A 12,993-nucleotide genomic window follows, 5' to 3' on the forward strand; every position below is an offset into this window, starting at 1 on the left:
TCTCTCAGCGCCATTTTTAGATTAAATGGTTTCTGCAACAGCAACATCTAGAAAGTCAGTTCTCAACAAGTCTGGTGCAGGATCTGAATACATACACACACACACACACACACACACACACCCACTCAGTGGCGATGCTTTATACCAGTGTTCTCCCTGATCAAGAGATAAACTGTAGCAGATTTTACAAAGATGAAGATAATTTGTGGGTTTGATGGTTATTTATGTGCAATTGTAGGGCAGCAAAGTCTTATTGCAATAGGTAATGAGCATATGCCATGACAGTAATAAAATATAGATTTAAAAAACTGATATTCACCACAACTCTTCACTTTTGGCTTGGGTAGTGTTTGCTACATACACTGTACATCAACAAAAGAATCGCATCTTAAAAGACACGCTTCTGTCTTTATAAATATGACACTTTGTCACTGACTGAAACTGTTGGCAATTATGTATTTTTGAAAGTCACCACAGGAAGAAAATGGGTGAAAAACAGCAGATTCGTAGTATGAGACTTAGCAGACACTTTTTTTTTCAGTGATGTTAAGAGGACTTGCTTGAGTGCATAAATTTAAGATAAATGGTCTCAGCAGGGTGAATAAACAGCTAAACACTTCCTGATTTGCAGGACATCTCAGTCCAACTAAAGACTTAAAAGACCTTTCAAAGCTTAGCACCATGGTTGTTTTGTTATTCATGAAAAATATAAGTCTAAAAAGAACAAATATTAACAACGTCAGAAGTGTTAAATGTAAGATAAAACACACAAATAAAGGTTTGGGTGAATGTATGGCTCAAGAACTGACTTCACCACTGCATGGATGGGGCTCTAATGTTCCCACCACTGAATGGAGCAATCATGATTACAATAAGTGTACTACACACAGACACCCTCACCCCCCCACCCGCCCAGAAATGAATAAAACATAAGGAATCTCTTAGAACCTAGCTATAGGTTTTCAGCAATGATTCAAACATATAAGGCTTGACGTGTGTTATAAAATAAACTCAGTTGGTATAATCTATACTGATCCAAGAACCCCCCTGACATTTTAAATATCCGGTTTAAGTGACCTGTTGTCATGACCACCAACCCCACTTCCTCAACAATATTATTTGTTGTGATGACGTTGCTGTGCCAACTCTTCACAAGCACAATTATCTTGAGAACACACATCAGGCAAGAAACCTTTACAAACGTTAATGCATTTTCTGTGCAGGTTCTCCTCTTCTTCAACTCCACTCCATAGAATGTCCACATATCACTTCTGAACAGCCAAATATTCCTGACGAGTCTCATAGTGGCTAATTCCCCCTGCTGTGCAGACTATCCACTGCCTCCCCAAGCCCAATCCAGTGCCACCTTAATTTAAGGCTTACTAGTAAACAGGATCCTCCCCTTTTTCATACGAGGGACATCTCAGTTGAGGAAACGCCGACATCGCCGGGCCCCACAATTACAATTGAGTTTGTTGCTGGCGTCTTCGATGGGGAACTTGTAGTCATAGGTGAGTTCCTCCCCTCTGTAGATCTTCCGAAGCGCAAAGATGACAATATGCTTCCGGCCTTCCACATTTATCACACGCGAGTAGCAGTTAGGTTCACAGGAGTGGTTGATGAATCTTGCCGCGTTGCCATGCATGGTTGCATCTACCACATCAAAGTCATCGATGCGGAACATGTAACAGCCAATGCCCTGCAAAGGCAAAAAGGAAACCTAATCCCTCTAATCTTTCTCAACTTTAACCTGCAATTTTTTAAGATAAGTGACCTACATCACAATGAAACTGATCAAATGAATAGATAGCCGACCCACCTTGCCGTCATAGTACTTCTCCCTTTTGTCAGTGAGCACTGAGCGAATGACGATGCCCGCATATTCAATAACCATCTCCCCTGCTTCGATGTTCCTCTTGCAGAAAAGACCCCGCCCATGTATAGCAGACCTGCAACAGACGCACAAAGATCAGCATTAGTTAGGTCAGGGGTTCTTAACCTTTCTGGCAGTCCGACCCCTTTCTGAAGTTAAATATTTCGCGTTTTGGCCACCTGCTGCCCCTTCTTTTTTTGAATGAGTGCCCTGAGTTGAAAAAAATTCAAGTTGTGCCCAATGTCATTCCCGTTTTTTTAAATCTAATGAACGGAGAGACGGGCAGTTATGCTGACGAAAATTTACAGTTGCTTGGATTGTCCTGAGACTGCAACAGTCTGTTCCCTAAAATAAGACTTGAACTGACCATCATTAAGACGAAGCCCCTGGAACAACTGGTAGGCTACTACCAACAGTGTCTCCTCTTTCTGTGGGTCTCATGTACCCACACAGATCTCCCTTTCCCTGTCTCCTGCGTGTTTGTACACCTCAGACACTCTTGTTTTTAAAGCAGACATTTTTAGCAACAAAAGACACATACCTGTGAGTCGTGATCAAGTTTCTGCTAATATGACCGTTATTACTTAGCGGCAAACCAAAGATTAGGCTACAGCTCACTGGCGCTATAATGTTTGATTAGACTGACAGGACAGCTGATTCAGTGGTTGCCTAGCAACATTAAAAAACTGCAGGCTTTGCTCTTTTCTAAATTCAATCAAAAAATTAGCATTGCTGTGCGCCTTGTGATTTCAAACCTGCAAAGCGCTTTCCGCCTGATTCTTCTTTGTCATTTTATAGTAGTTGGCATTACCACCACCTACTGGATTAAAAATATTTACAGTGTCCACCCAAAGTGATTCCATTCACATCTATAGTCCGTCTAGTTTTTCTATTTGTGTCTATAGCAGAATTTTTGCGACCCCCATCTTAAGAACTACTGAGTTAGGTCATTTGCAGGCATGCTCAAGAGGTCAACAGTTTCACAACTGTTTCAACTGTGTATTGATCTGCCGATGTGTACATGTAAGCCAATTTCTGGACAGGAATTTCCCAAAGTTCCCTTTTACAGAGTATTTAGTATTAACTTGAGCCATTTTAGGAAATGAGGGTGTGGAAATATAAGCAGTCTCACTTCATGTCAACAGTTCCCTATGTATCAAAGACGCTGTGGGTTTTTCTTTTAGTTGTTTTTTCCCCACTAAACGGAAACATCTGGGCAACAGCTGTTGTTGCCAGAAGCTACTCTGTGTGAAACGGCTTAGCTATGCTGTCACCATTATTTTCATTGGTTATATAAACTTGTCTGATGAAATAGTTAGGTTTTGCATTGTTTTAGTGAGATTGCCTGGTCTGAATATCCATATTGGCACACAGCCTACACAGATGCTCTGTTATATACAGGTTTTTTTGCAGTACATTCCTTTAAAGTTACAAATTTTAAACAATGTTCCCTAAATTGTTTCAAATCCCATTTAGATAACCCCACAAAACATTGGTCATTAGGAAACGTTAAAGTAATGATTAGTCAATGGCCGTCAAGACTCCAGACTTCGCACAAGTCATCCTTGTACAAAGAGACAATATTCCCAGGAAGGTTTGAGGCCGTTTCCGAAAGTCATGGTGGTCACCAGCATGACTAATGTAATGTTTCATCTGATGCTGATCAAGAACTGACCAGACCACTTTCATAATGTTTTTTGTTCTCTGTGGGTTCAGAGAATTTAAGGTTCAGAGAATTAATTCCCTTTATTACATTCTGGTTCTGTAGTATCCACAGGGTACCTGAAAGTAAGCACTTTATTGACAAGACAACATCTTCTTTTGAGTCACTTTGGGCACTATCATGTTAAAAAAATTAATTAATTAAAAAAAACAAACAAACAAACATAAAAATTGCTTTGCAATTTCATTGTTGCCACCCAAAAGGTTACAACCCAACATTGTCGTCTCCAGGTGGCCCTACAACATGATAACCCAATTAAATATGTTTTAAAGTATTACATAGAATTCTTATTATTTTGCAAATGTAGTTCTTGTGCTGACCTGTACACGCCTACAGCCTCCTTAGATGTCCTTTCCAGATGTCTGAAGCGCATGGCCATGGGTAACTCCAAACTAGTAGCCCGTCTAACAGGAAGAGCAGACAATAATTCCCCACAAACATCCAGAAACGATAATTTTGTAATTTCTTAAAAAGCAAAATGGTCTAAATATTAAAACATATGTGGACAGCATTTAGCCTTTTATCTAAAAGGTTACCGTTATTACAGTTTCAATACCAAGTTGCAGCCAACACAAGTCAAGGCAAGTTATAAACTTAGCTAAACTTTTGAGAGAAACCTCTCCATTTTAAAATGAAAGGGCACACTGCTTGTGAAAGTGAAACTACATTTTAACCCAGAAGAAATCTACAGCTAAATGGGTGAAGCCTGACCTTGTAGACTTCAAAAGGACCTCATCTTCCTCGTCATCATAAGGCCCAATGTCAGGAAGCTGTCTATGCTGAGAAGCCAGGAAGTTAAACATGTCAAATGTGGACTTCCTGCAAAGAGAAAAAAGAAGGTGAGTATGAAACCATCAGAGCATTCAGGTAAAATACAAAAAGTAAAACATCAAATATTCTCATTTCTTTACTGTATATTGTCTGTATTTATTTTCAAATGTGAGGGTGTCACTTCAAAGATACATTTATCTACAGGTAAAAATAAAGCAACCTAAACCTGACTCTGAACCTGTACTTTCCCCACCCAAATTTAGAAATAAGGACTACAGAACAGATTAAAATAACAAATCAAGATCAATAAGCAGTACTGATCAGTGTATCAGAACTGAAAAAAATTTACTGTTAGCAGTACTGTTAACCACCAACAACACTGAAAATGTTCACTTGAACAACGTGATAGGCTTATGGTTCATTGCTGTGACAGTTTGTTTGTACAAAGTAACAGTAATTGGTACATACCTGAGGTACAGCTCAGAGCGGGCACAGCCACTGGGATTAACAGGAAGGTCGTCCTCCTGGCTGAACTGTTTGAAGAAACGGAAGGCATGGCGTTGACAGCGGTGGGCTCCTTGAAGTTGCTCCAGCAAGAACACCACTGCGTCATGGACGAGACCCAGCATATGGACACCGGTGATCCTCTGAAAGGTCAGAGGTCTCAACCTTGCAATAGCTCGTGCCTCCTGCACCGCGTCTATCACTGCTTTCCAAGCCACTGAAGGGAAAATTGTGTCAAAAAGTGAATAATAAACATAAATGGTTACAGAATTACCATGTTGAGAAACTAATTTTATTATTTTGAGAACATGATACATAATTTGAAGGTTTCTGAGTGAAATACTTCTTATTCATTATTAGCCTTACCTTCGATACTGTCTGCCTCTACACTGAAACCATCATCGCTGGTTATCTCAAATCTTAAGTGTGGCTGGTCTCTGTTAGCTGGAAATTCTTCATCCTCGTCAGACAGTGGTGGTTCATTATCTGAGGTGGAGGCGGCACCTAAGAAAACACATTTTATACACTCTTTTCACACACTGAAAGTAAACTCAGGAATGATTCAGAGCAGTTCAAACTCAAAATTACCAGAGTATTTCTTCCAGTCAGTCAGTGTGTTGTGTCCCACTGGTTCCCAAGCATGTTGTTTGCCTTGATCGCCCCGACACATATAATCCCAAGGCTCTGATCTGAGAAAGTACAAACGTTTTTTAAACACGTTTTTAAACACAAAACATTCCACATATATTTATTGTCTTATCTGAAATCGACTTTTGCTTTGTAAAGCAGTCCTCCTGTGTTACTGTTTCCAGAAGCCACAACAGGAACACCAATGCTTTAATCCAAAAATATGGAATTCATAAAGCAGGGAAAAGTAGGTTCAACATGGAAGCTTCATTGAAATTACTGAGAAAAATAGGTTAATCGTTTCTCAAACTAAAATGCCATCCATTTGCTGGTTACAACTTATCGAATGTAAGGATTTTCTGCCCTTTTCTTTGCCAATTCATTAATGAAAATAATCATTATTTTTATAATAATAATCGACTTGTAAGATTAATCAAATCTTACCCTGAGCTATCAGAATCGCTTATATGTTCCTCCTTCAACTCGTCCAGGTTCAGCACTCCTTTCACTGTCGGGGTCTTGATGCGGACTCCTGAAGCCCTGCTAGAGATGCTTGCAAAGGTAGGTCTGCTGCGCTCCTCTTCCTCAGCAATTGGTTCTGGCTGCAGGAAGTCAACTTTAGACTTTTTTGTGACAATGCGGTCTGAAAGCGAAGACACCCTCTTCATGCGGACGTGAGTGCGAGGGCGGGGTGCAGGAGCCGGTGCCGGTGTTGGTGATTCTGAGTGAGGCGACACTGGAAGCTCCGGTTCGATTAATAGGCCAGGTGGCAAAACCAGTGAGGAGGGGCTAAGTGTTCGAAGCCCACTCCACTTGGGGGTGTAGTTACTTGCCATAGCTTGATTGATAATTGCTTGAGCACTTTCAGCAGGAGTCATGGGAGGAATCTCAGTTGACAGAGGAGACTGCTCTGGGGCCTTGGAGGATTTGGATTTTCTTGATGCACTCGACTCCTTCTTTTTCTTTGTTTTTTTCAATTCTGGAACAGTTTCCTCTTGTGACATTTTTGCAGACTTCCTTGGCTTCTTCACGTTAACTGATGCCACTGCACCATTGCTATTGTGAGCAAGTAGCTGTGTAATTGTGGTTGGATTCTGAGCTGTAGGTGTAACTGAAAGAGGAACTGCTGGTGCCACGTTTGCCCCGGGGGGTGGAGCAGTCAAATTACCAGCTGCTGCTAGTGTAGCTGACAGTGCATTGCTTTGCAAAAGGCTGGCGATCTGAGTGACACAGTTGTAGGAAGAGGAGTTGGGAGTGGGAAGCTGGAAGGTGTTGCTTTCCGGGTTTTTCACGAAGATCTGTCCAAGGCGGTTCACAAGCAGGACATGTGGTGTAGGATCCACATTTGGACCTCCCACCTCCTTTACAGTAAGAATAGCATGTCCAGGTAAAGCCTGGGGAACCACTGGCTGTTGAGCTTCCAACACTGGCCTGGGCGTAGAAAAGTTGATGGAAATTGTGTGACCAGACGTAGCTTCCTTCTGCAGAGACGAAGAGCTGTAACCATTTAAGATGACAGGGGCTGAGGTGGTTTGAACTGGTGTTGGAGCTGAACACTGTGTTGAAAGTCCAGAGAGAGAAGTTATTGCTGCTGAGGAAGAAACAATGGTGACCGCTGTAGATCCCAATGGATGTGTTTGTGTGGCGTAGACTGGTAGAGTGACAGCTCCGCAAGTTCCTGCTGGGGTACAAGTGCCTGATGTAGCTGATAACACTGGATCGTTCTGAGGGGCAATATTGAGCAGTGTTTGGGTCATGTCTACTACAGTATTAAGGGGGGTGAGTTTAGTAGACAAAGGTTCCATGGATGGGAAGGTTGTTGACTCTTGTGAGGTTACCGGCTGAAGAGTGATACTCGTAAGAGGAGGCTGACTGAAACCTGATAAACAGGAATACATCTGCAGAGAGTCCACAAGGCCTTGAGAGGGGGTTTGTACATCTGTAGACATTAAAGTGGAGGGCTGATAAAGATCCAGCAGGGCGCACTGACCATTATCAGCAGAATTTGCTAATGATGGTTCGATTGTGTTAGCTGTTAAGTGGTTCATTAACACAGCAGTGCCCTCGGTTGCTGACACAAAGTGGCTGCTTCCAGGCTCAGAGTTAAGCGGTTTACAAGCTTCAGACTGGAGGTTCTCAAGGGGTGTGCCTTCTAGCAAAGAAACCATCTCAGTTAAATGTGGACTAGTGTCACATCTCTCAAGAACAAGAGGTGTTCCAGAGGTAAACCCTAAACTGGAACCCTGGAATAAATCCTCTGAATATGAGGTCTCAGGCACCTTTGTGAGTAAGTTAGGCAGGGTTTCATTAACTGGAGTAGGAAGAGCTGTCTCCTGATTTACTAACGGAGTGTCAGAGCTTTGCTCTTTGAGTGAAGGGTTTCTGGAAATGTGCAGAGAAACATCAGATGATTTAGGTGGATCCTGAGGTGAACTATCTGTAGGTCTTTTGCTGGCAACTGAGATGGTGATTGATGACGAATCTGTGTGCTTTTCACTGGATGACTCTTCGTGCGAAAGACTCTGAACAGCCTGTGTGACGTTTGTGGTTTCTGATTCGGTTACACTTTTTTTATTAAGGTGTTTGGCTTGTATCTGAGCTTGACTAGAACCCTCAACTTTCTGAGTGTCATCGTTGGTTGCTATGCTTGCATCACTCTCTGTACCATCATCTACACCATCCAGCTGAGCCATAGGCCGTGAGGAAGGGGAGGAGGGAGACTTGGAATGATCTTTTGATCCGGGACAACTGACTATAGTCCGCGAAAAGTCAAAATAATGCTCCATATCATCATCAGAGGAGGTGTTGCCCAAGTCATCCCTGGCTGAGGCTGCAGACCGTGGTAGGCTGGCAACAAGAGCCTTCCTCTTGTGTACCTCTTGGGTTCTTCCCCAAAATTCTTCTTGATCATCCCCTTCCACCACTATTTGCCCACCACAGTTCATTGCTACGCCTTCATTGAGGAGTGTCTCATCAATTTCCAGCTCTGTCCTCATCTCTTGGCCCAGACTCAAGCTGGGATCCTTGTGGAATGAACCGTAGGGAAATTCTTCTTCACCCTTCTGTTGGTCTAAAACCCCCTGTGGTGATGTACCGTTTGCTGGAGAGACATCTTCAGGTTCTGGCGATGCTAAGAAGTTATGCGGCACCTCCACTGAGTCTGGCTGGCTCAGATCAAATGACATTCGACTTCTAGGTAGATGCTGTAAGGATGGGGAGAAAGACAAGCTTGGGGAGGGAAAGCTGCTCGAGCTGTCCTGCCAGGTAGACTGAGGAAAGAAAGCTGAGTGGGTCATTGTATTCCCAGGGCATCGGACCAAAGAAGCACTTCTACCTCCGACTGGGCGGGATGAAGGAGAATTGATCAGGTTGTCTGTAGCACCAAGTGGGAACAGTGGGGAAGTGGGAAGAGAAGACTTTCCAGCACGCAGGGTGATTGGTCCGGGCAGGGGGCCCAGAGGGGAGGACATGTGACTCCGGGGGCCTGTTGCTTGCGAGTGTGGGCTGTGGCGACGAACCCTTCGAGTCTCCTCCAGATCACTTATGGTTAATATGTGGTGGGGCTTCAACTGGGTTATTCCTAAGAAGAAATCAGATCCGCAGCTTGAGATTTGTGTGCTTTTGACTGGATCAACACATTTCTTTATAAGTGAATATAAATCATTTGTTATGACCGTTGTGAATTCATATTTTACCTGGGGATGGCAGAGGTCGGAACATTCCTCCAGCTGGTCTCCTGGTTTGGGAATAGGTGGGAATCTTTGGCCTTGCACCGTGATCTGACTTGGGGGGGGGTCCCGGGACAAAGGTTTCCTCCGTTGGGGTTTGGGGTTCTGTTATATCGGTGTCTTGGGCTTCAGACTCTGAAGGTAAAAATGGTTTATGAAACTATTAGTATCTTTCTCTGTCAATTTACAGTAAATATCTTCCCCAATGAAGTGCAGTTTTTCAGTAGTAAAATACGCACCAGGTAGTGGACAGGGGCTGTGAGCAATGGTGTGATTGTCTCCTTGGTCAGGCATCTCCTCAACAGGATTCTCAGTGACAACGGGACGGACTTCCCGGACTGTACATGTATATCTGCACCGACGCAATGGATTAACTGTACTCCAGTACCAACGAGAACACCTTGGGAAGGCAAAACAATGTTTTAAAAGTGCTTTCATTCTATGTAGCAAATTTGATTTATTTATAGAATTAGGTATGGATAGCAACTTACTGAAAACCCACAGGACACAGTTTTCCTTTGATGGCTGAAAGTTCTGTCAGCACACCCAGTCTGTCTATCTGTAAGGAACCTATGTGGTGACAATGTGGATACCAAGAATATTAATTTAATGTAAGCTCACATCAGTAAATGTCAAGGAGTGCAAAGGAAACCAGCTAAAAGAAAGGTGCTTACCAATCATCAGGTTGATTAATTCGGGTTCCAGTCCAGTCAAGAACTTTCTGCGGCTGATACCTTCAAAATCCACATACACCCTGCGATTCACTTCAAATTCTTGACCGGTTATCATCTGTGCAACAAAGGAAAACAAGTGATAAAGCAACCTCGCATCAAACTGCAACCCTTTAAACTGATACAGTAAGAGACACGTTGCAAGAGCAGAACTTACCCTGCCACTGATGAGATGTCTGTGTTTGTAGCAGTAGACCTTCTTATCATCTTGGAACACACAGTGACGAGAGCGGGCACACATGAAATGATAGTTGCTTTGACAAGATGTCAGGCAGCAGCCCACTGTGGCGCCTGTCTGGTTGCAGCGTTCACATCGCTAAGAGGGGGTGGGAATTGACAGAGGCAAAGGATGAAATGAGTCAGAGCAGTAAAGAAACAGCAATCAATTACAAGAATGGGTATTTGTTAATGAGTAGAGCCTGACTCATCTTTCAAACCCATTCCTAGTAATACTGTATAGGAAAACATGTGATTAAACTTTGGTAAATCAATTTATAAGGCAAATTAACAACCAACCATCAAGCGACCCCTTGTGACGGCACTGTGTACGTGCAGTAGAGAGCCATTCTCCTCTTCAAACACCTCAGCTGACCACAGACAGCAGTTGACATGTGCCCACTCATTCTGGCCCAGGTACAGCAACCTGCCTGCTTCCTAGAAAACAACACAAAGGAATTCATGAACCCTCTTGATCCAATCAATGCTGTATGTACAGTATTAATAACTTTCTAATTTGGGTATTTACAGTGTCATAGGCATGACACACACATGACATATTGTTAATTTTTATGCTTAATGGGTTACTTACATTAGGTTTGAGGTCTCCATATTTTTGGCACAAAGAGCACTGTCTCTCATCATCCTTAGACCATCCGGTGTCTAAATCAGCTTTTGAAAGCCGGCCCCTTTTCCCTAAAAAAATATATCAAAGTAAAATTTAAAGGGCCAAATACAGCACAAGTTAAAAAAAACTGAACTGACACATCATTACCTTTGAATGTGAGCCTGACAGCCCTGCTGGTTTTGAAGTGGTTCTGGCTTGTTGGCTCCCCGGACATGGGAGAAAGAGCCTCTTCTTCCTTTACATCAAAGCTTTGTCCATTGTCCTCCTGCAGGAGCCCAAGTGGTGCACTGGACAAGAGTTCCTCCCTCTCGTGCCACTGTGCGTAAACATGCTCCGTTGTTGGAGGGTGAACAGCGTTCGACAGCATCCCCCTATTTAAAAAAAGAATTCAAGAGTTCAATAGCTAGTACATTTTATTTTTATGCCATGACATCACAGAACAGTGCTTGTAACTTTCATATATGCAATCCATAGTTCATTATTATGATGGACTACCTCCACGTGGCACTTTTCAACATCAACATCTTAAGTGTTGTAAAAATATATGCGCTATATTATTTTTTGCATATGCCATGTATGCAAATATTAATTTTCAAATTAACACACACAAACCAGTAAATGGAAACCATTACTCACATGGGCAAGTCTTTGGTACAGGAGTTCCAAACCTTTGGGTCTTGGCTGTTGAACCAATTAAAAACCTCCTCCAGGAGCTAAAGACAAAAATCATGAGTTAATTCTAAATGCCAACTCCTGCATTTCTAAAACTATTACATAGTTGCACTTGCAGGTTCTAACACGCACATTAGCACATAAGAAAAACAAACAAATATATATCTATATACGTTTACAGACAATTCTCAGTAATCTCAGCACTAGTTTTATTGTCATACAGCACCTTTAAGTAGTAAGAGCGTGCAAGGGCAGTGGGTCTCTTCTGCTCTGGAAGATCCTCCTCTTGCTCAAGCCTCTTTCGCACCACCTGAACCACATCTTCATGGAACATTTTCTATTAAAAAAAAAAAAAAAAAACAATATTTCTTTTAGTATTCATTATGTTGCATACCTTATTTTCCCATACCACTGTACTTGCATGACGCCTTTGGAGAACACCACCTACATGCAGAAACACTATTCTGGCATTTCTATATATGTTAAAGAAGGAGGAGGGGCAGGTGCGTATTCTTAGGCTTGCTTTTGAAAATCAATATGTTCTTGCATATCAGAAAAGTCAGGTGCAGTGTATCAAAAACTGCTGACAGCGAAAAATCTGAGGATAAAAACATAGTTATTAAAGTGAGTAGATGTGATCATCAGTGTGTGGGAATTTGGCCTTTTCACTTTGTTTGCTAAGGCCCAATGTCTGTGTAATAATCCAAACATATTGGCATTTTCTGTTTTGTTGCTTTTAAAGTATCTCTGACTGACATTTAGAGGCTAATATCCATTAAGCCCCATACAATTAACACTAACAATTTTTTCCACATAAAAATACAGGCACCACAGTGGTTTAAAAAGTTAAAATACTCAGGGGTACTCACCAACGTGGTATAAAGGCCTTTGTCAAACTTCTTGCCTACAGCGCGAAGGTCACAGGCTGGTTGTCCTTCTATTCCACTATTGGGATCAACCAGCTTCTCACACTGCAGCAGAAATCAAAACACACTTGACACGCTCCATCAGTAATAATACAAAAGATCCATCAATTCCAGTGAAAAGTAACACAGTCTAGTGAAGTTTTGCAAGCAACATACAGTGGGTACGGAAAGTATTCAGACCCCTTTAAATTTTTCACTCTTTGTTTCATTGCAGCCATTTTCCAAAAATCAAAAAAGTTCTTTTTATTTCTCAGTAATGTACACTCAGCACCCCATCTTGACAGAAAAAAACAGAAATGTAGAAAGTTTTGCAAATTTATTAAAAAAGAAAAACTGAAATATCACATGGTCATAAGTATTCAGACCCTTTGCCGTGACACTCATATTTAACTCAGGTGCTGTCTATTTCTTCTGATCATCCTTGAGATGGTTCTACACCTTCATTTGAGTCCAGCTGTGTTTGATTATACTGATTGGACTTGATTAGGAAAGCCACACACCTGTCTATATAAGACCTTCCAGCTCACAGTGCATGTCAGAGCAAATGAGAATCATGAGGTCAAAGGAACTGCCTGAAGAGCTCAGAGACAGAAT

The 12,993-nt window shown here is 42.1% G+C and overlaps 1 protein-coding gene across 2 annotated transcripts in view; it reads right to left on the minus strand.

The window, feature by feature from the left end:
• Positions 1-917: 917 nt before the first annotated feature.
• Positions 918-12,993, minus strand: part of kmt2bb (lysine (K)-specific methyltransferase 2Bb) — a 26,940-nt gene continuing 14,864 nt past the window's right edge. For both annotated transcript variants that reach the window (XM_046044167.1, XM_046044168.1), the window contains exons 18-36: positions 12,343-12,444; positions 11,700-11,810; positions 11,438-11,514; positions 10,949-11,172; positions 10,766-10,869; positions 10,474-10,611; positions 10,115-10,273; positions 9,901-10,015; positions 9,718-9,796; positions 9,466-9,626; positions 9,194-9,361; positions 5,943-9,078; positions 5,460-5,560; positions 5,238-5,375; positions 4,836-5,088; positions 4,308-4,415; positions 3,917-4,000; positions 1,820-1,949; positions 918-1,699 (exon numbers count right to left, since the gene is read on the minus strand). In XM_046044167.1, coding sequence (XP_045900123.1) covers positions 1,424-1,699; positions 1,820-1,949; positions 3,917-4,000; positions 4,308-4,415; positions 4,836-5,088; positions 5,238-5,375; positions 5,460-5,560; positions 5,943-9,078; positions 9,194-9,361; positions 9,466-9,626; positions 9,718-9,796; positions 9,901-10,015; positions 10,115-10,273; positions 10,474-10,611; positions 10,766-10,869; positions 10,949-11,172; positions 11,438-11,514; positions 11,700-11,810; positions 12,343-12,444 — 5,664 coding nt within the window. In that variant the 3' untranslated portion in view covers positions 918-1,423. The remainder of the gene's footprint in view (positions 1,700-1,819; positions 1,950-3,916; positions 4,001-4,307; positions 4,416-4,835; positions 5,089-5,237; positions 5,376-5,459; positions 5,561-5,942; positions 9,079-9,193; positions 9,362-9,465; positions 9,627-9,717; positions 9,797-9,900; positions 10,016-10,114; positions 10,274-10,473; positions 10,612-10,765; positions 10,870-10,948; positions 11,173-11,437; positions 11,515-11,699; positions 11,811-12,342; positions 12,445-12,993) is intronic.

The sequence above is a fragment of the Micropterus dolomieu genome, linkage group LG03 (genome assembly GCF_021292245.1).
Source record: "Micropterus dolomieu isolate WLL.071019.BEF.003 ecotype Adirondacks linkage group LG03, ASM2129224v1, whole genome shotgun sequence".
Classification (NCBI taxonomy): Eukaryota; Metazoa; Chordata; class Actinopteri; order Centrarchiformes; family Centrarchidae; genus Micropterus; species Micropterus dolomieu.